Consider the following 19,930-nt stretch of genomic DNA (forward strand, 5'->3'; position numbering starts at 1 on the left):
CTAAATATATTTGCATCAGATTTCAAAGAACTACAGCACCAAAGTATTAGGAAGCCTTAGCCAGGCAACAGCAAGCAAGTGATGTGACAGCCAATTATTTATGTAACTAGAAAGACTGTATACACAAAGACATACAATCCACATTAGCATATCTCACTTTTTCCTTCTATATTCTGAAAAATACCACAGCTAATACATCAATCAGCAGTAGAGTCTGAGGACTTCATTTTCTGCAGTTCACTATAGCTTCCACTTATTAACTCAAAAATGGGCTAGTGTCTTTTTTAATTGGTTTTTTTGTGTGGCTTTTTGGAGGGTTTTCTTTTTTTTTCTCTGGCAGGGTTTCTTGTGGCTTGAAAGAACCAGCATTCAGATAATACTTGTCTCAAGCTGTGGCAAACCACAGTTAATAGGATCTACTCCATTCTGGTTTTATGCCTCTCTTCTCTCAGAGGGGGTATTCTCCAAATCACCACTTCAGTAAATCCCAGTCTAAAATTAACTCATTATTGGATAAATATATCTCCTGAGGAATGTTGCCTTGAAGAGGCAGTCATAACCTAAATTTTGTTGTTGTTATTGCAGAGGGAACTTGCACAAAACTGAAATGAACTGTGCATTCTCTGACACATACACTGGTACAAAAACATGAGCACCTGACAACAACTGAGCATCCAGAAGAACCTACCTGGTTTCAAGTAACTTCTGCTCTGCCTGAAGAAGCAGCAAGGACTTCCAAAAGCTGCAATACTTTCCAAGAAAAATGCAAACTGCTAAACTTGAGGACAGACCTAAATTTTGGATACTCTAAAATATCCTGACACCCTGTTATTAGATATGACTCTACGCTTTAATCTGAGATACATTAAATACAGCACACTGTGTTTCCACAGAGCAAGTCCTTGGCTAGAAATGGGTACGAATTTCTATATCACATTCTCCTCTTGCCTGATCAGACCCATTCCTTACTTTCTTCTTCCCCCTTCCATGCTCTAAACAGCTCAGTGGCAGGTGAACTGTGCTTTTCCCAGGACAGAGGTAGCAAAATTGTTGCTGCTATGGCTTTGCAAGATGCTCATGAAGTGGAAGGGCTGGAGAGGGGCTGAATCTTGCTGAATGAATATGCGGTAAGGGAGGAGGGGAGGGAAGGAGAGCCAATTCATTTAAACCCTTTTAAAAAAAAGCAGGTTGCTATCTAGCTGTCCTTGATGTTTACTCAGTTTATAGCATCCTTTTCCCTGATTAAAACAACAGGGAGTTTGTTAATTTTTTTTATCAGATGCATAACCTACTACTTTACTGCCCTGTATAAATCATTTTAAAACCAGAGAGCTTATTTTAAAGATTCATTCTTTCAAGCTGCAATTCTGGGAACAAATTCTGAGCACAGAAAGTCAAGAGAAGCTCGTGTTGCTTGCACACAACTCCTGCCAAATGCATTCCAGCAGGACTTTATTTTACATCAGAATTGCATTTTAGCAAAACAATATATGCCCACCTCTGCCTGGGTTAAAGGCCCTAAGGTGGTCTTTCATAAGAATGCCACCTATGTCATGCCAACTTCATTTTTATTTCACTCCAGCCCTTTACCTTTCAAGCAGATTTTCTTTCCTTCCTACCCAGAATAGTGTTCAATTCAGAAGTTGGATTAAGTGTTTTAAAAGATCCCATCTAAGAGGAACCACAGGCACATTCTGTGGAACAGAACACCAATATATTTTAAGCACAGTGTATTTTAAAAAGGAATTCACAAACAGAAAATAAAAGAGCCCCAACACAAGCTAAAACTAAGCCTGACATGGAACAGACTTGTCCCCCTCCCCTACAGAAACAAGCCAGAAAACAAAACATAACAGCCAAGAAGAACAGCAAAGCAAATTGCCAGCATGATCATCATTTTGTTGGGACCAACTCTTTCTCAAATTTAAGGATTTCTGAAACCCAGATGACTTCGGATTGTAAAAAAAATCTGCATGATCAGCATTCAGGAAAAATAATTTCTGCTTTTCTTTTAAATTTTTATGTCTAATTATTAATTAATATGAGCAAAATTATGTTTATTTCTGCTTCATGTAAGGAAGCCATCACCACAGTTCCAACACTTTTTCAAATCTTTGAGTCATTCAATGAACACTTCACAGTGGACCCTGATCTCTTTGTGTCTCTGGTGGACATTTAAGCCAAGTATGTGCAAATTCTCATTTTCTTGCTGATTTCTTTCATTCCTGAACTTTCTATTGATATAATTCTGTCAGCAGTAACACACACACACAAAAAAATAATTCCTAGCAGGTAAGCACTGCAAATTGCAGTATAAACCTCCTTCAAGAACCTTCCTCATCTGTCCAGAGCTGTTTAACCATGTGACTCTTGAGAACATAGCTTTCTCATCAAGCTCTAAATGGGAAAAAAAAAAAAAAAAGTATTAAGGGCTCTTGAATGGATACTAGAAGTCAAATAAGAAACTGTGGAGGATCATGGAAACTATAGCAACCTTCTGCTAGTGTATCTGTTTATAAAAAGAAAATAAACTGCACCATTTACACCAGATAAAGCTGGCGCCTACCACCAGCTTCAGATATAAATCATTACAGCAGCTTCACTCAGGTGATCAAAGGGAAGGTTTATTGTCAGTAGTTTCTTGTGATAAAGAAAAACAGTTCTCATCTAGTAAGACAGACATGAAAAAAGCATTTCCTCAGTCTTCATATCAACTCAGAGCTTTGCAAGACTCATCTTTGGTAATCGAAGGTACTTTTTTACTTCAAATAAAGTCAGTGTCATGAACAAATCATTATCACATATAATTTCTGAATAGTCTCACTTCCAATTCCATTTATTTTCATTATTCTCCTCTGTTTTCAACTGTTATGTCCAGTGGACACTCTAACACCCTTGAGGAGGAGCCATTTTCAAAGAGACATTTCTACTAACAAACAAGTAGTGCAACTGATTTCCATTTCAGTGTTAAGTATTTAATAGCTATCAAGTAAAAAGACACAACCATAGAATAAGCAAACCAAAAGGCAGTGAAACAGATTTTGCTATTTAGGTAGACCCTGAACTACCCTGGGACGTCTTGGGAGCCCACTCAATAGGAGCTTGTCTTGCAGGGGCACAGCATGCTCTGCCAAGAGAGTGCACACAGCAGGTTTGGGGCACAAATGTGGGGTTTTGGGTAGCCAGGGGCTGCAGGGGTGCCCTGAGGGGAGGAATCCATGGGCAGCCACAGCCAACCCAGCTGGCTCTGCAACCAATGTGCATCCCATGTGTGTGCTGGTTTAAAGGTAAACCGGCAGGGGAAATGAATGCAACTCTAAAGAGAGATTATAAGTCAAAATAACAATTTAATAAAATAATACAATAAATACGATTATACAGACAAACAGTTGGTTTTAACCCACAAAACCCAAATGTATAACCCAGCACCCTGGGGCATGAACAGAGTGGTGTTCTTTGTGCCCTCTGAGTCCAAAGCAAAAGGAGAGAGAAAAACCTGTTGGTGAGAGTGCTGTTGCAGTCTGGTCAAGAGTGGTGGTCTCAGTCTGGTTGAGAGTGGTGGTCACAGTCCTTCTCTGGATCCCACAAGTGGTTAAAAAAGTCCCAAGACTCCAAGATTATATATTCTCCAGTTCAGGCAGGAATGTCCAGTCCCTTCCCCAGGGTGGGGAGTTCCACACTGGGTGTGAGGACAGGAGTACCCTCCTGTCTCACAGGCCTCTGAACACCCAGTTTATAGCCTGAGGAGTCAGGGCTGCTCTGGGCAGAGGGTGTAAATGGTTCATTGATAACAGTTTCTGGGAAATGGCATGGAAGTCTATAGAATACACAGTTTTGGGTTACACCCATCCAGTGATGAACTGGTCCCAGCTGTTCTAACTAGGACAATGCCACACACCAAAACCTCCAGCAACCAAATGGTGCCTCTGCTCAGACATGTCTGAAAAAGAGTGGCAGCTGCTGAGAGAAGAGGACAGAGACACGTAGATGGGGACACTGCTGCAGGCACAGATGTGCTGCTCATGGATGCTCCGTGCCAGAGGGAGTGCAGCCCACAGCCAGGATGCCCTGAAGGGACTGTGACCCACCAGTGGCACACACTAGGGTAGGGACACCCCTGGAGAGCTACAGTCCACAGATGATCATCACCAGCACAGGAACATTTCCAAAGGGACTATGACTGATAGAGAATATATGCCAGGGCAAGAACTGTCCCAGAGGGACTGTTACCTGTGCATAAACCACACTGGAGGAGAGGAAAACAAGAAGAAAAGACTGGTAGAAAAAAAAAACCAACACACTAGGTGTACCCAGTTCCTCAAATTGTGGCTGCTTTGCTCACAGCTGGTCCCTGAGTGCAGTCCCACCAGCTCAGGATGCTCTTACAAGACAGCACATGAGAGGTACATGAAAGGTGAACCCCACACCAGCTCTTTCTGCACTCTCAAAGATGATGGTTTTGTTTCAGTCCTGGAATTAAGAGTCATACAAATATTTGTTTCCTCTAAGTGCTATTATATACATCAGTCTCCTGATGTATATACATCACTCTCTTGATGTATATAATATATACATTATATATATATATAATATATATATAAAATACATATATATTATACATATATAATAGTTTTTCTCCTGAAAGACTATTGAATCTGTAAGTTTATGAAGTGTGAGTCATACAAAATACATGCTGTATGATTTCTTCTCTTTAAGGTAACAAGTAACTCTTGAATAGCACTTGTTTCTAGGTAGATAGCAGGCATTAACACTAGTTACTACTTCATAGGTAAATGGTATTAAATAATATGCCAACACGGTGTCAGGCTGAATTATTGGCTGCATTGTCTTTAAGACACCGTCTTAAACCTATATTTGAAATATTTATGGTCCTCAAAGATCTTCACTGCACCGTGAACAAGGTTACCCCTCGAGTTCTGACTAAATCGCATTTTCGCAGCTGCAAAAAAAAAAACAAACAAAAAAAACAAACTACCACATTTTGCCAACCTAAATTTTCCAATGCATTTTTGTTCAAAATACTCTACACTCCCCTGCCTCTCATCTGGAACTGCTGTGTAGCACCTGCAGACACTTTTAGAAGCCCACATGTCAAGAGGTGCTCAGCAAGGTCACGCCACAGCTTCAATGGGAAATGAGCTTTTATTTCACTCAGGCTTGGGAAAAGTGCTCCAACCACATTCCCCCCTAGAAGTACAAGTAATGCACTGCTACTTTGAAGTGGGACAGGCTAGACATTGCAGCATTTACAGAAAATATTAAAAAGATGTGGCCAGTGGTAACTTCAGTGTTGCCAGTTTTAAGTAAATGTAGTTTTAGACACAGGATCTTTCAGAAGTTGTCACATGTGGAGCTCTTTTTAAGCTGAATTGGAATTTTTTACAAACATGATCATTATTTTCAAGCTTCTGTCTGTTACAGAAGTAGAACTAGTAACTTTGTAGTGAAAGCTTATGATGTCAGGTTGACACATCACTGAAATAGTCAAGAGAACTAATAACAGGCTTCTGCACTCATGACATAATATTTTCCCAGTCCCTCCATCTTTTACAAGCTTCTCAGTGCCCTTGTGACATGCTTGCTTAGAAGGAGAGCACTATTCAGATCCCACAAACGCTTTAAAAATGCAGAAGAATGCCCAAAGAAAGGGATAGAACAGACCAGAAAATGGAATTTCTATACCCACAGCAGATAGCTCTTCCACTTTATGTGGGACAACTCTTTCTAGGACTCCAAGTCTTTAGAGCCTGAGGAAGGCTTGACCTCTTCTTTAGATTACAATACTTAAATTTGTGTGGAAAAAACTGCAGACAGACTATATCACCCTCTCTGTTCAAAGACTGGTCTATCCATCACTCGGCACAGCAACCCAACTGCTGACTCCCCGTTCTTAATGCTTTTTTTCTGGAACTGGAATCCAGTAAATAACTTATTTTGCAAGATTACCATCAATTTTCATAAAAGAAAACAGAACCCTTAGTTAAACTTCAAATGAAATAGAAAGTCTCTTATCCAAGCAACATCAGAGATAACAACAGACTTCAGATATTTTTGTCACCTGAAATTCCCCTAGAAAGGTAAAATAGTGACCCACTGAAACTTCTCCCAGCTCATCCACAATATGAGGTATAGATATCTTGAACACCTTCATGTTTGTATATGTCTTTTCCTGCAGAATCATCTCTTATTCTGATTAAGTCTCATTATTTGAAAGCTATTTGAGATAAGCAGAGCACAAATAAGCACAACCACGAGTGGAGTTATTTAACAATAGCTACAGAAATTAAATTTACATCTGCTTTAATCAGAATTACCTTTCAAGTGTGAACAAGCTCCTTATTACATTGCTAGAAACAGAGGCTGAATTACAATGATCTGTTTAGAATACAGCTGCACAGATATACAAGGAAAAATAACTAAAATGTATTATTTTCAAAAGTACCTTATTAAACCTTTTAGGTAAAATTTACTGCCATAATGACAAAGAGGACAGGCCACAGAAGAAGCATTTCAAAGCAGCTACACACTCCCCTACCTGTGTGAAAAATGTATTATGGAGAAAAAGAATAATTACACACACACACCCCCAAGTGGACCATACTTCATGAAGAAGTCATTTTTAGAGTAGAATCAATATGTCTATAGACTAAGACAATAAAATATGATTATGTGAATTTGTTCAAATAAGTAGATACACACAAACATAACCCCTGCCTTAGCATTTAGCAGTCTTCTGAGCAGTGGGAAGGAATAAAAATGCTTCCATTCTGATTATTGTTTTTTTTGTCTTAACGTCTTTTCATGTAAGAACAGCAACAACAGCTATAACTACTCAGAAGGAGACACACAAATTACATTAGCAAGAAGTGATTCCTGCTGGCATGGCAATTCCAGAGGCTGCTGTATTGATTCCTTTTGGACTGTCAGCCAGATTTCTTCTCTCTTCTGATATTTTCGAACAACAACTATTGCTTCTTTAAATTATTTCCCTTTGTAGAATTAATGATAGTAGCAGCACAGAAACACATATGTTTTACAGATTGATTGTTAGAACACTTAGCTAACTCATTTGTGTGATCAAAGTGGTATGGAAATCACTTGGGTTCTATGTTAGGACCTTGGAAACCATAGCAGGGCCACAGCTTGAATGTTGAAGTGCCTAATGAGAATTTTTAAACAGTGGCTGTTGATCACTCCCTGGAGAGAGCAAGAGAACAAGGCAATCCAGTTTGAAAAAAAAAAAAATCTGACTCATGTACTGTGCAGAAATGGGGCAGAAGCTGCATTTGGCAAACTGTTGATGCATAAAAATCAACAGCAAGGAAACTAAGTTAAAATTGTTACAAACATTTTATAGAGGAGAAATGAGGGAAATGAAAAAAAATAAAGAAATGGAATTTGAGGGAATGTAATCAGTCACTTTTCATTCCTTTTCCATTATTTTCTTTTTTTTTTTAATTTATTTTGTGTATATTTTATCCTTCAGCTTTTATGTGTGAAATCTGCTGCTGCAGACAGAACAACATTGCACATCCTCACTTACAGTGTGAAAGATGATGGTGTAAAGAAACAATAGTGCATAAATTTGAACTAATTTGAATGGCCTTTCACCATTATGCAAATAAAGATAACACTTCTTTTACATTTACAGACATTTCAGTCAAAGAACTTGTGTTTTAGATGATACATTAACATATTTTAATTTATGGTTGACTATAACTGAAGTATACTTAATGTATTTATATTCCCCCTTTTATTCTGTTCTTCACTTTTGCTGGTAGTTTTATGCATAATGAAATGACTACAATAGAATTGTATGTATAAAGATTACTGAAAATAACAATTGAAATATAAGGAAAGAATAAATAGTTTCATTAAGAAGAAAAAATATTCTGAAGCAGATTGACATCTTTGTTGAAGCAAATAACATAACTATGATGCAAACAGCAGAAGGAAAAACAGCTTTCTTGTTTAAGATACAAAAGGGGCCATATTTTTGAGCCTTAAGCCAATGATCATCTCTCAGAGCACCAAGTGCAGGATTCGTGCCAACATCCATATGAACTCCAGATCCAAAAGGGTTTCAGGGCTGGGCCATCCACCTCAGTTCTGGCGTGAATTCCACTGGCTGTAGTAGAAGTTTTCATTGTTAACAAACCAAACACATTATTTCCACTGGAGAGGGTTTCAAAGGCCCTCATAGGAGAGCCAGCTGGAAAGCTGTAGTCTCTGAAGTTCTTGGCAGAGAGTTCACATGGTGGTCATCAGACACTTTATCTTTAGACTCCTTTTTCTTATTTAAATAATTTCTTAAGGAAGTCTTCACTAAGTGAAAACCGTGGCTTACTTCATCAGAGTTTGGCACATGCACCATCTCAGTCAGCCACACAGTATTAGGAGATAATTAGGTAACACTTATTGTGGCAGGAAGAATATTCACCACCTCAACTTCTCAGCCATTGTGAAAGGCAGAAGGGTGGACATGGGCCATGGATTTGTAGTCCTCAGGACACAAGTGGTCAGGCAAGCTGGTGAAAAAATCAAATCTACCTCTTTTTGAGGAAAGGCCTGGGTTCCTAATGGATCCCTCTAGCAAAGAGGCTCAAGAGTTGCCTGATGTTACTGATGCTACTCTTAATTATACACCAGGAAATAAAAGAAATCTGTTTCAAGTGTGTGCTAAAATCAACTCGAAGCTATTAGTCTCCAGTAAAAATATTATACCATCCACAGGTCTCAAGAAGGGAATCCTTAATTGTAGTTAAATGTCAGTGCTGCCATACATAAAAGAGCCATTTGAACTGAATCCATCACAAAGCACACATCCAGCTCTCTACGAACACAGAAAATAGAAATAGTAGCTGGGAACTACTCTACTCTACTCTGCTCTACCTACTGCCTACTTATTCTACTATACCTTCTCATAGTATGTTTTTCCTGCACAGGCAAAAACCAGCAGAATACTGGAGGGAGAGAAGAGGGAGGAAGTAAAAAAAGGAATACTATCTAAAGATTTCAAGAAAAGTTTTTGTTTACCTTGCAAGACACCAGGGCAAGAATCTTAAATAACGAGGCTTAATTTGGCATGAACCATTCATGAGATCACCTCTGCTTTTCTTCACATTCTTCATTTCTTAATCCTCTGATCTGGTTTACACTAATGATAATTAGCTTTACTTTCTAAGAGCCTTATCGCTAACAAGATACAAGACAATTATGTTTGGCCTGTCTGGATTGCAGCATATCTTTGATTTGCTTTTTGACCGTGTCTCCTCTATTTAAGTAGTAATTTGCTTCCTCCTAGTTCCTTTTAAGAAAGATTCAAACTAGTGGCACTCAGACCAAACAAGCAGGATCTGCACATATAATTTACTATCGTGGACATGGAGATGGTCACCTCTGTTTGTCATCTGCAGCACACAGAGTAGGTACCTGTAAAACAGAAATAGATTAAATACAGAGAGTTCTTACTAAATTAGTTCTCTTTATGCCCACTAAAATGTGGGCATTTCAATTAATATTGCTATTTTGTTGTGGAGTAAGTTTGTAACTATTGCTCTCTGTGTAGGGTTTGCAGTACAAAACTAAAATATGTCAAACAGAACGGGAGAAATATTTTTTCTCCATATGTCATTATAATCACTAAACTATTAGGGTAGATTTTTAGTTACATTTCCATTATCTGTGCTGTGAAACAACAGTTAAACAATATGCATACTGATACTCAGATACTGCAGCCAGACTTATGAAGCTCTCAGTCTGGTAAATAATCTCAAATAATTTTTAAAGGGAGTGAAAAAGCAAAACTTAGGCAAGTTTTGAAATGGTAATATCTTCTCCCTCAGGGAAAACCAAATGAACAAACAAAACCCACAAAACCACCAACAAAGCAAACCAACCAAACAAAACCCCCAAAACAACAATGAAACAAAAACAAAATCTCAAACCAAACTAAAAACACACACATACAAAAAAAAAAAAAAAAGTAGGAAGCAAAAATGAAGAGAAACAACATCAGGAGACAGAGAACACACACCAGGTAGCAAAAATGGAGATGAACCCAGCATTTGCAAAATCACTTTCAAGGCTGCAAATTATTTCCCTTGTTGGTCAGAAGAATCACTCTCATGTTGCTCTGACAAAGCACAGCATAAGAAATCCAGGATGTTGTGACTCTAAGGAAAAAATGAAAGAGAGACATAAAGGAAAAAAGCTCTTGCGGAATCATGGAATGGTTTGGGTTGAAGGGACCTTAAAGACCATCTTGTCCCAACCCTCCTGCCATGGGCAGAGATACCTTTCCCTAGCCCAGGTTGCTCAGAGCCCCGTCCAACCTGGCCTTGGACACTGTCAGGGACAGGGAGTCCACAACTTCTCTCCCTGCCCTCACAGAGAACAATCCATCTTATCTACAGGACAGTACACATTTTTACTCCTTCTTAATTAAGGTTTGAGGTTTTTTTAAGTTTGAAAACTACTCATTATTAGCTAGCACTTAGCAGGATGTTTTTACCCTGGAATTGCAAACACTGATTTGTTTTCAGCTGATAAGTAATAACCACGTTATCTCTAGCAAAACAATACTTAAATAAACAAGAACAACAAATACCCTTGTGCCAAATAAACAGTATATTGTGCAGTAAATTGATAATAAGGTGTTGCTTTACAAATAAACACCACATACTTTAGACAGCGTTTATGGTTTTGACACAGGTCACACCTCTGTTGTCAGATACTTTGTTCACCTGCTGTAAATAAAGGAATTAAGGTTGCATAATTACAGTTGGTATTTTGTTTCACTAGTCAATACAGAACAAATAAATTAACAGACATCCTCACGTAATTATTGCTCTCCCTCTTGAAATGGTAGGAATTTGAATTTCTTACTCACAGCACAAAGTAACCCAACTCTTGATTAATTAAATACTAGCTAAGTTTCTCTCTTCAACTGTAAATTGCACTGCAGTGCAGAGTGCCTTCCATCTTGAATCACGATTAATAATGCAAATGCACTAATTGATTCTCCTTAAGATAATGAAAAATACATCACGCTGACAAGTGTGTTTTTTAAGTTAACCACATTTTTATATTTGTGAGCGACAAAGAAAAAAGGGGAAAGAAGAGGAAGCTTGCCTATTCACAGCACACACTAAAGAATTATGTGGGTTTACTAGCCTTCACTCTTAGTATATCAGCAGATACAGATTCTTTCTTCCCACTAAGTTAGTGGAATTTATATCTGTATTTTTGTTAAGTATATATTAATGAAAGGCTTTAAGCTTCAGCTTTCAAAAGGTGACTGCTAATTTTCAGTGTCTCCTCTTTCAGAGAACATGTCAGTGTACAACTGCCTTTGCCTCTATTCTTTCTCTGTAAAACCGGGGGTGGCAGCAGCACTTGTATTCCAGCAACACTTAAGAATCGCCATCAAAAGCCAGAAACATGCTGTTTGAGGGTTTTAGAGAATGCTTTGGCAGATATCCCAAGCAGAAAGTTGCTGTTCCTCAGTTGTATACTGCTGAAACAAGGTGCTAAGGATATGCTGCTTCAGCCAGTTTAGGGAGGCTGAACAGAATAAATAAAGCAAGGTCTGCAGGCAGTCTCGACTGGCTTAGAAGGAAGGATTACCGGCTCTCCCAGAGGGGCTGGGCTCCTCAAGAGATTTCATATCAAATCAAGAAAGAACAAGCTTTTTACATACTAGGGACAAGGTCAGCTACGTGCAGACTGACCCAGGGCAGTATGGCCTGAGTTTGTGACCCCACACTGCCCAGTCCTTTCCACCAGCAGCCTTGTTCCCGTCTGTGCTCCCACTTGGAGGCTGTGGCAGCAGATCCCCTACAGTGGTGTAACTGCCTTCCCTGCAGGCTCTGATTTCCAGCTGCAATGGCAAGGGCCCTGGTCCAAGCGCTGCTGATGATCAAGTGCTGAGCTGTGCCCCTGAACCCTGTCTAATGCTACCCAAAGGTTTTACTGCAGCTGTAACACAGTGAGGTCATGGCCTGGCCACTTCAGCTTCAAGATGAAGAGCAAAGCCTGTCAAAATTCGGCAGCTGTCTCTGCTTTGCTATGTCCTGCAGTAGTCAAGGGTAGGCAGCACATTCCCATCAGTACTGCTGAGGGGCCTGCAGAATGCTGCTGCACAAACCACAGTTTTCTTTATGGACTGCTTGTAGAAGAAATGTGTTGGATAGTATAATATATAACTGTTAAGTGAATAAAGAAGCCAGATGAAAACAATAATGGGGAAGTAATACTGCCCACATTTTTTCAGAATCAGAGAATCACCTGGGTTGGAAAAGACCTTTAAAGTCATTGGGTCCAACTGTATCTAGCAGAATGTTGAGTTTTACAATTTTCAGAACTTCTTTACTAATTTTTACTAATTTGAATTCAACACCTTTTAAATCAAAGTCTTTGTGAGGACGTACTGAACTGCAAGACTCAACCTGCTCTCTCCTGGAAATATAAAAGCAGTGGGCTTAACCCACAGCATAGGGGATATAAATTTGAATGACTTTAACATACAGATACTGGGACAGTTTGCCAAGAAACTTCGGAGCTAATATAGTCAGAGAGTTTCACAAAGCAGAATAACTACTGGAGGTCCCCTCAGTCCTATTCTCTCTGACACGTCTTTTTCTCTGCCCCCTAAGAAAAGCGCTCTTGTCCTTATAAACTTTCAGCTAACACAATAATCCAAGAGACCACGATACCCTTAAACGACCTACTGTTCTTATTTTAGGGAGAACCGTTCGCTCCCTTCAGCGTGCACATGATGCACTCACACGGGCATTTGCACCGCTCAGCGTCCTCTGCTGCTCAACTGCCAAAGCACCGGGAAGTTCTAATTTTGCTTGAATAAGGAAATCGGATCTTTGCTTGAATAAGGAGACCGGGTCTGATGCGTGTTTTGTGCGATACAGCAGCTCGAGAGCTCCTCGAAAAGTTTTCTCTCTGTGCGTGCCGCGGGCTCTCGAGTGCGAGCCGTGATTCGGGGCGGCACGGCCACGGCCACGGCCCCGCTGCTGCCCGCGCACCATCCCGGGCGAGTCCCGGGTGACTGTCCCGTGTTTTTCGGGCACAAGCCGCATGCTGGCAGTGTCCGAGAGGCGCGCAGCGGTTTCGGCCGCAGGTTTCTCGCTCTTTCCGTCCCAACTCCCCCTTCTCTGCTCGCCCGGGGCCGCTCCCAGGGAGGGGACAGGGACGGGGACACGGACGAGCCTCCGCGCTCCCTCCCGGCCCCGTCGCTTCCTCGCCGTCTCGCACGCCCTCCCTCCCGCTGTTTTCCGCGCCAGCTCCGCCTTCCCTTCCCTCTCCTCCCCTGCCGGTGCCATGGCGGGGCCGCGGGCGCTGCCGGTCACGCAGCAGGTCGGGCGGGCGCGGGGCTGCGGGCGGGGGGAGCCGGCGGAGCTGCGGGAGGAGGCTGCCCGCTGCCCGGTGCTGGACCGGGACGGCAGGAGCGTCCCCTTCCAGGCCCTGTACGGGGATCGGAAGGCGATCGTGGTGTTCGTGCGGGTGAGCGGGGGCCGGGCTGCGGGAGGGCTGGAGGGGAGCGGGGGGAACGCACCGAGCGGGTCAGCGCTGCTCCCGCGGTCCATCCGCGCCTTGGTGGTAACGTGATAACACTGTTTACCAGAAAGGAAACACTTCTTCAGCCGCGCTTTTGGGGAAACAAGTATCGCGTTCCCCTGATTTCCCAGCTGTTGAGCCAGCTATCGCATTGCTGCGATATCTAGAGATAAAAATATTAGCAAGGCCGCGGGCCCAGCGTCCTTGTTCATGCTTGGATTAAACCAGTATCCTAATCCAAATGTGGTGACTTCAAAGAACTGGAATCTTTCTCATTCTTGATTCCTGTTCACCTCCAAAGTGTCGTGTGCCCCAAATCAGTAATCTGCTGCTTCATTGCTATGCAACTACATCTGTTTCTGATACATCCAGTTGGCTGTGTTGCAGAATTTTTTGTGTTACACCTGTAAGGAATATGTAGAAGATCTGGCAAAAGTTCCCAAGGCATTTTTACAAGTAAGTATTCTACCCTTAATATGTATGTGGGGTTGCTGCAACCAAGCTGATTTGTTATGTCCAGCTACAGCCTTGCATGATGCTTCCAGGAATAAAAAAGTGGGTCAGAAGAAGCACTTTCACTGTTTGCTACAACAGCAATAATGAATCTGCCTAGGAGACACAGGAAAGGATTTATGGCACTACATGCTCTGTTGCAGCAGTATTATTTCTCCCTGCCCTATTAGCTTGGTGCTCTTTTTACTGCTGTGTTAGAACAGCTAGACAACATTTGACAGGCATTCCTTCTGGTATTAGTAGTGCCCTGGACAGCTGTCTTCTCCTGACTACTAACAATTGCCCTTTCCATTATGCTGGCAGGGCTGACTGATGGTTGTGCGTGGAACAAGATCAGAAAATTGATCTGGATTAAAACCAGTATCTTTCCCTATGGTTATTTGTAAGCTGCATCAGTGCTGTGACCTGTTCTCTGGGCAGCTGCACAAACAGGAATGACACAGTGACAGAAAGGAGGAGTGGGCAGGGGTTGCTGTGGACAGGTATTTGCAGGGTGGTGGGAGACACCAGAGAAGACAATGATCTGCTAAATATGGAAGGTCAATCTGTCTCTTCCAGACTGATGATTGAAATTCTGTCATATTTTACTCCCAACAGCAGCATAGTCAGTGACAGAGGCTCAGGTCATTGCTGACAGCAAGTCCATCTAAATCCATCTGAGATGGACTAAGAACTTGAGGATAAAAAGGGGAAATGTCTTTGGCAGCTTCTCTTCTCAGGACAGATATTTCTGAACTGTTCGACCAGTGTTACTCGGAGTGACATTTTCTTAATTTGACTCCTCAAATAAATGTAGATAGAGAATCAAAATCTGTCCATGCTTTTCTTAGTGTGAGTGTTTTCTTTTTAGGAGGCTTCTTTCCATAACAAGCAAAATGATTCTATATGGGAAAGGGAAGTATTACATGCTAATGAAACTACCTTATATTTTATTAACTGTTTTTACTGGCATCTAAATGAACTCAAGTTTTGGCCTCTATTTTAGGCTCAGGCCTAATGTTGCATCTGCAAGAGACAGCATTATGCGTGAATGCAAGTTATATCTATTAATGTGTGTCTCTATATGTAAATCACAGATATGTGGGCACCAATATTTCCGTGCTGCTTCTTTAGAGGTAGGTGCAACTGCAGGGAAATTTTGAATTTCCAAAATTATAGCATGTTGCAATCAATTGCAATCAATCAGAAAGACAATGCTACCAATGCTACAGGAAATTCAAAGTTTACACATCTGTAATTTAAAGGTTCTCTTTAAAAATAATTTATAACTTAATAAATTAATGTTGCTTCTGACTGTGGGTGATAGCCAGGGCAAAGTCTCCAAACACGTGATTTTAATTTCCAATAATTTTAACTCAGTGCACTGTGATTATTAACTCAGGACGCCAGATTCTGCTAATGCTTCGAAGTTGTGCAGAAACACTTGAGTTCCTCTTTACAACTTCAATACCCTTGTTCTGTTCTAGGAAGCAAATGTGAGGCTTATAGTTATTGGGCAGTCATCTTATCATCACATCAAGGTAAATAAAATAGTCTAAATAAAATAGACAATAGTCTCTTGTGTCTTAATGGTCTGTATTGAGGGATTTGCTCTGAGTGAAAAGATGGTCTTTTGCAACTACAGAAAAAAAGGATGGTACTCATGAGGCAATTCTAATAGCAATACATGGGTAAAGCAAATAACTAAAATTTTGAATTTAAAACCCACCAGGTTTTTAAGAAACATCTTTTTCTTTCTAAGAAACATCTTTTCTTGATTTCACTGGAAGCTTTGTTTTAATAAAAGCTTTGAGGCTGAAAAGTTTTAATTTAACATGACAAATACACAGCTTCCAAATAAGAGGGGGGAGGGTGGAGTTGGCAGGGTATCAGTACTTCTTCTGTTGTCAGCAGACCCTAACCAGTTACTGCCTTAACCTTAAAAATATTACTTTTTTTTTGTGTGTGTGTGTGTGTATGCATATATTTTGCAGCCCTTTTGCAGTTTAACTGGGTATACGCATGAAATGTATGTAGATCCACAAAGGGAAATTTATAAAATGCTTGGCATGAAAAGAGGTGAAGGTAATAACATATCAGGTAAGAATAATTTTCTCACCTTATTTGGACTTACGCAAACAAAACATGAATGCTCTGATAAAATAGAATGATTGCAATGTAAATAGAAAGTGAGTTGCCCACTAGATTGTCTCTTGTGAAAATACTGGTGATCAGGAATCTATAAACTATTCGTAGCAGCTGTTCAGTGCTCTTGTTCCTTACATACTTTTGTGTTTATAGATAACAATATTTGGTGGTTTTGTTTAGTGCGGAGCCCTCATGTGAAATCAAACACACTCCTGGGAAGCATCAGGAGTATATGGAGAGCAATGACTGGCCCGGCTTTTGATTTCCAAGGAGACCCTGCTCAGCAGGGAGGAGCTTTGATCATAGGCCCAGGTGAGCTGCTGTGTTTTGTGTGAGAGTTGCAGCTCTCTCCTTCAGCTGTCTGCTGCCCAGCTCGCCTGCTGTCCCCGTGGATTCAGAGGAGACAGCCTTGTGTGCAACTGTATGATTTTTGTGGCGTGAAGGAATCTGCAAAGTGTCATTGCCTCGTCCCAGCTCCCACAGAGGTGGCACAAAGCTCATCACAGTCCTGCAAAAATTGATTGGAGTGGTGATGGAAGAAGTGCCTCGAAATTTGGAGGGTTTTTTTGACATCATGGCATTTACCTACAGTCTGTTTTCACATTTGATTCGAGGCATCTGATGTTGTTTAGTAGAAGAGTAGTGCATGAAGGGGGAGCTGCAACATGACAGTCATCACGTTGGGAAGAATTTCTTTGCAGAGAGGGTGCTCAGCCATTGGAATGGGCTGCCCAGGGAAGTGGTGGATTCTCTGTCCCTGGAGGTTTTTAAGCTGAGACTGGATGTGGCATCAGTGCCATGGTCTGGGAACCACAGCGGGGTTGGATCAAGGGTTGGACTTGATGATCTCAGGGGTCCCTTCCAACCCAGCTGATTCTGTGATTCTATGATTCTATGATTAGGAAACATCATGCTACAGCAGATTTAAACTAGTTAGGTGCCTCAATGTTCCTTGCTTCTTTAACATAATTTAAAAAAAATTTGTCATTGTTTAAAATACAGTATACTGTGCAATCTACAGATCTAGTACACATTTGTACAAGAACTAGTACGAAGTTAGAGTGCTGCTTTGATTTGCTTACATATTTGAATAAATAAATATTTTATTTAGTAATTTACATGTTATTCTCATTCCTTTCCAGGCAATGAAGTTCATTTTTTGCACCTTGATAAAAACAGGCTGGATCATGTTCCCATTAATACAATTTTGCAGCTGGCAGGAGTTAAAACAGTGAATTTCTCAAACAAACCCCAGATCATTGACATATGACACTGACATAACATATACTTTTTTTTAAACTTGTGCTCTACAGGAACAATTCTCCAGTGAATTCCAACAAGCATTGGTAATGTTGTGTCTTTGTAGGACATCTGAAACCTTATCTAGAAAATCAGAGCACAGAATAAACTACCTGGCACTGAAGACGGACACAAAAGTGCTATTCCCATTGAGTACAAGATAATAAAAACTAAAACACAACTGAGGCTGATTGCAAAAAATCCTGGAGATTATTATTGTCTCATGAAACAATCTTGCTAATATATTTTAAAAATCATTGTTCCAGATGCAGTAAACTAAAAAATCTGATTTTGGTCAGGAAGAACATGCCTTCAGCAGATCAACACTGTCTTTCAATCCAGTACTTCTCAGCACTGTTTTAAAGCTTCAAGCACTGTATGACAATCTTGTATTAAAATATACCCTGAAAAGTCACAGTGTTGAACACTGGGAGTTAAGCTTATACCTACTTTTGCATCTGACACTGGCAGACATTATGAAATACATTTCATAATTTTAAATAAATATTTTAAATACATCATCCATTGTCTGCAATTCTTCTTTGTGTCATACAAAAATGTGGGTCTGTAAGACCAGGAAGAAGTGTGTCTTAAACATACATCTGGTCAGACTATAGGTTTTGGACTAAGCTATAGTCAACTACGTGTTTTCCTAGGAAGATTCACAGCAGAATGTTCTTCCTTTGGATGTATGTACTTTCTCTAAGAGCGAGAGGTCTCAGAATAAATTCTCCTTATTTATTTGTGTCTTAGACTAAGGAAACAGCAGTTTGGGTTGCAGTTCTGTCAGATTTCATATTATCCATTTTTCTAGAAATGTTTATGTTTGGAGTCTATTGCTTTCGTTAAAGTAGATGTGCCCTCTTTCATCCACCAGCCACTTCTTTTTAGCAGTTTGAAGACAAAAAACTGTCTAAGATTTATGGAGGAGCATATCCTCCTCTGCAGTCTCTGATCCTTGGCCTTCTGTAAAATGCTGCTATATAAACTTAACTGAAAATTCTCTCCCCTTTTAAGCTTTAATGCAATTTTAAAATGGCATTTTGTGAAGAGGTTTGTTCCTACATCCATTAAGGTCACTGGCAGGCCCAGAGCAGGCTCTGGAAAGAAAGCATGTGAAATTAAATACAGAGTTCCTTGATGAATAAGAAAAAACTTGCTTAAGAAACATACCGAGCAATGTAATTCTATTAAAGGTACTATGCCTTAGCAAGTTATTAATTACATCCACATTTTGATACAATGTGTTTCTGAAGAGAAAGATTGATGAATACTCAGTTTCTTTGTAGTGCTTCCACTCTGCTTCATTCACTTGATAATCACAGCCAGGGACACTGACTCTAGTTCCACTTTGGTTTTGCAATTATTTCACTCTCTTGGGTGCTTTTGATTTTAAAGGAAGTTTTTGGCTAGCTGTTTTCCTGCTTGTTTTTAGTAAAATTAACATACAATGGTGATAGTTCTATTGCTGCTAATAAATACATTTAACAAAACTAGCTATAGCTAAAAGAACGGTGGACTATTAAAAGGGCATGGAATGAAGCTGTAGTTTGACAGCTCTGTACGTTGAAGTCATCCACCTTCACCATTTCAACTGTGACAGGAACCACATCACAGCCTCTGTATTATCCCAGCAAAATCACTTCCTCAGAAAGACTCACGAAGTGCAGACAAATGAGAAGAGGCAAGAAGACAGAGAGGAGGATTCGGTAGAAGAGAATCATGGTGTATACATAGGCCCTGCATTTTGACTCCTATGTGCATAATGAATTGGAACAATGATGGTGACATGAATTGGTTTTTGAAGTGTCAGCAGAATTTTAGGTCTCTGGTGTTATTTAGCAAGAATATTTTAAGAAACTTAAGGCAGTGGAAGGTGGAAGCCAATAGGTGATAAACACTGATCACACACTCAGCAGAACACTTCAGCAAGGGCTTTATTCCACCAAGGCCATTTAGAGGGAGGAGGAAAGGGAGCAGTTTTCAGAAGTTCTTTTAGCTACTAGCTTGATCTATTGCAACACCTATTTCAAATGACTGTGTGTTTTCAAGTATCACTGTGTCTTAAGAAGCAGATTTAAACCCAGCTATTTTAACCTTCCACTTCAGCCCAGCATGTCCCGGACTGGTTTCTGCTGGCCTTACAGCATCACGTCCTTGGGGACCCTCTTTCGGTGCTCGGGGCACCCGGAAGGCTGCGAAGCCCCAGGAGGGGCAGGGGGCCGCGCTATGGCCGCACCGGCGGGAGCGGACCCGCAGCGCAGGGGGGTCCCCGCCGTGCCGGTCCCGCCGTGACCCCGCACGGCAGCGCCCGGAGGGGCCGAGGCGGCGCTCGGGGGTCGGCCCGGGCCCCCCGGCCCACCTGTTACCGCGGCCCCGCCGCCAGCGCCGCGCGGGC

The 19,930-nt window shown here is 40.9% G+C and overlaps 1 protein-coding gene and 1 long non-coding RNA gene across 5 annotated transcripts; one reads left to right on the forward strand and one right to left on the reverse strand.

Annotated features, from left to right (window-relative positions):
- Positions 1–1,695: 1,695 nt before the first annotated feature.
- On the reverse strand, positions 1,696–13,646 carry LOC113951760. Of its 4 annotated transcripts, XR_003529265.1 has the most exons (6): positions 12,810–13,043; positions 10,706–10,769; positions 9,991–10,196; positions 9,395–9,453; positions 6,464–6,556; positions 1,696–2,397 (listed from the first exon to the last, which is right to left on the reverse strand). It is a non-coding gene; the product is annotated as an uncharacterized LOC113951760 (long non-coding RNA). The 4 variants fall into 4 exon arrangements; XR_003529264.1 differs by lacking the exons at positions 10,706–10,769; positions 12,810–13,043 and adding an exon at positions 13,592–13,646 and having other exon boundaries at positions 10,058–10,196; XR_003529263.1 differs by lacking the exons at positions 10,706–10,769; positions 12,810–13,043 and adding an exon at positions 13,592–13,646.
- PRXL2C (peroxiredoxin like 2C) lies at positions 13,336–18,053 on the forward strand. The gene is made up of 6 exons (XM_027653152.1): positions 13,336–13,539; positions 13,981–14,049; positions 15,573–15,626; positions 16,080–16,185; positions 16,414–16,545; positions 17,376–18,053. Exons 1-6 carry the CDS (start codon positions 13,357–13,359, stop codon positions 17,501–17,503), a joined length of 672 nt encoding a protein of 223 aa, XP_027508953.1. The 5' UTR covers positions 13,336–13,356; the 3' UTR covers positions 17,504–18,053.
- The last annotated feature ends 1,877 nt before the right edge of the window (positions 18,054–19,930 follow it).

Source organism: Corapipo altera, unplaced genomic scaffold (assembly GCF_003945725.1).
Source record: "Corapipo altera isolate COAL_440 unplaced genomic scaffold, ASM394572v1 61305, whole genome shotgun sequence".
Taxonomy (NCBI): Eukaryota; Metazoa; Chordata; class Aves; order Passeriformes; family Pipridae; genus Corapipo; species Corapipo altera.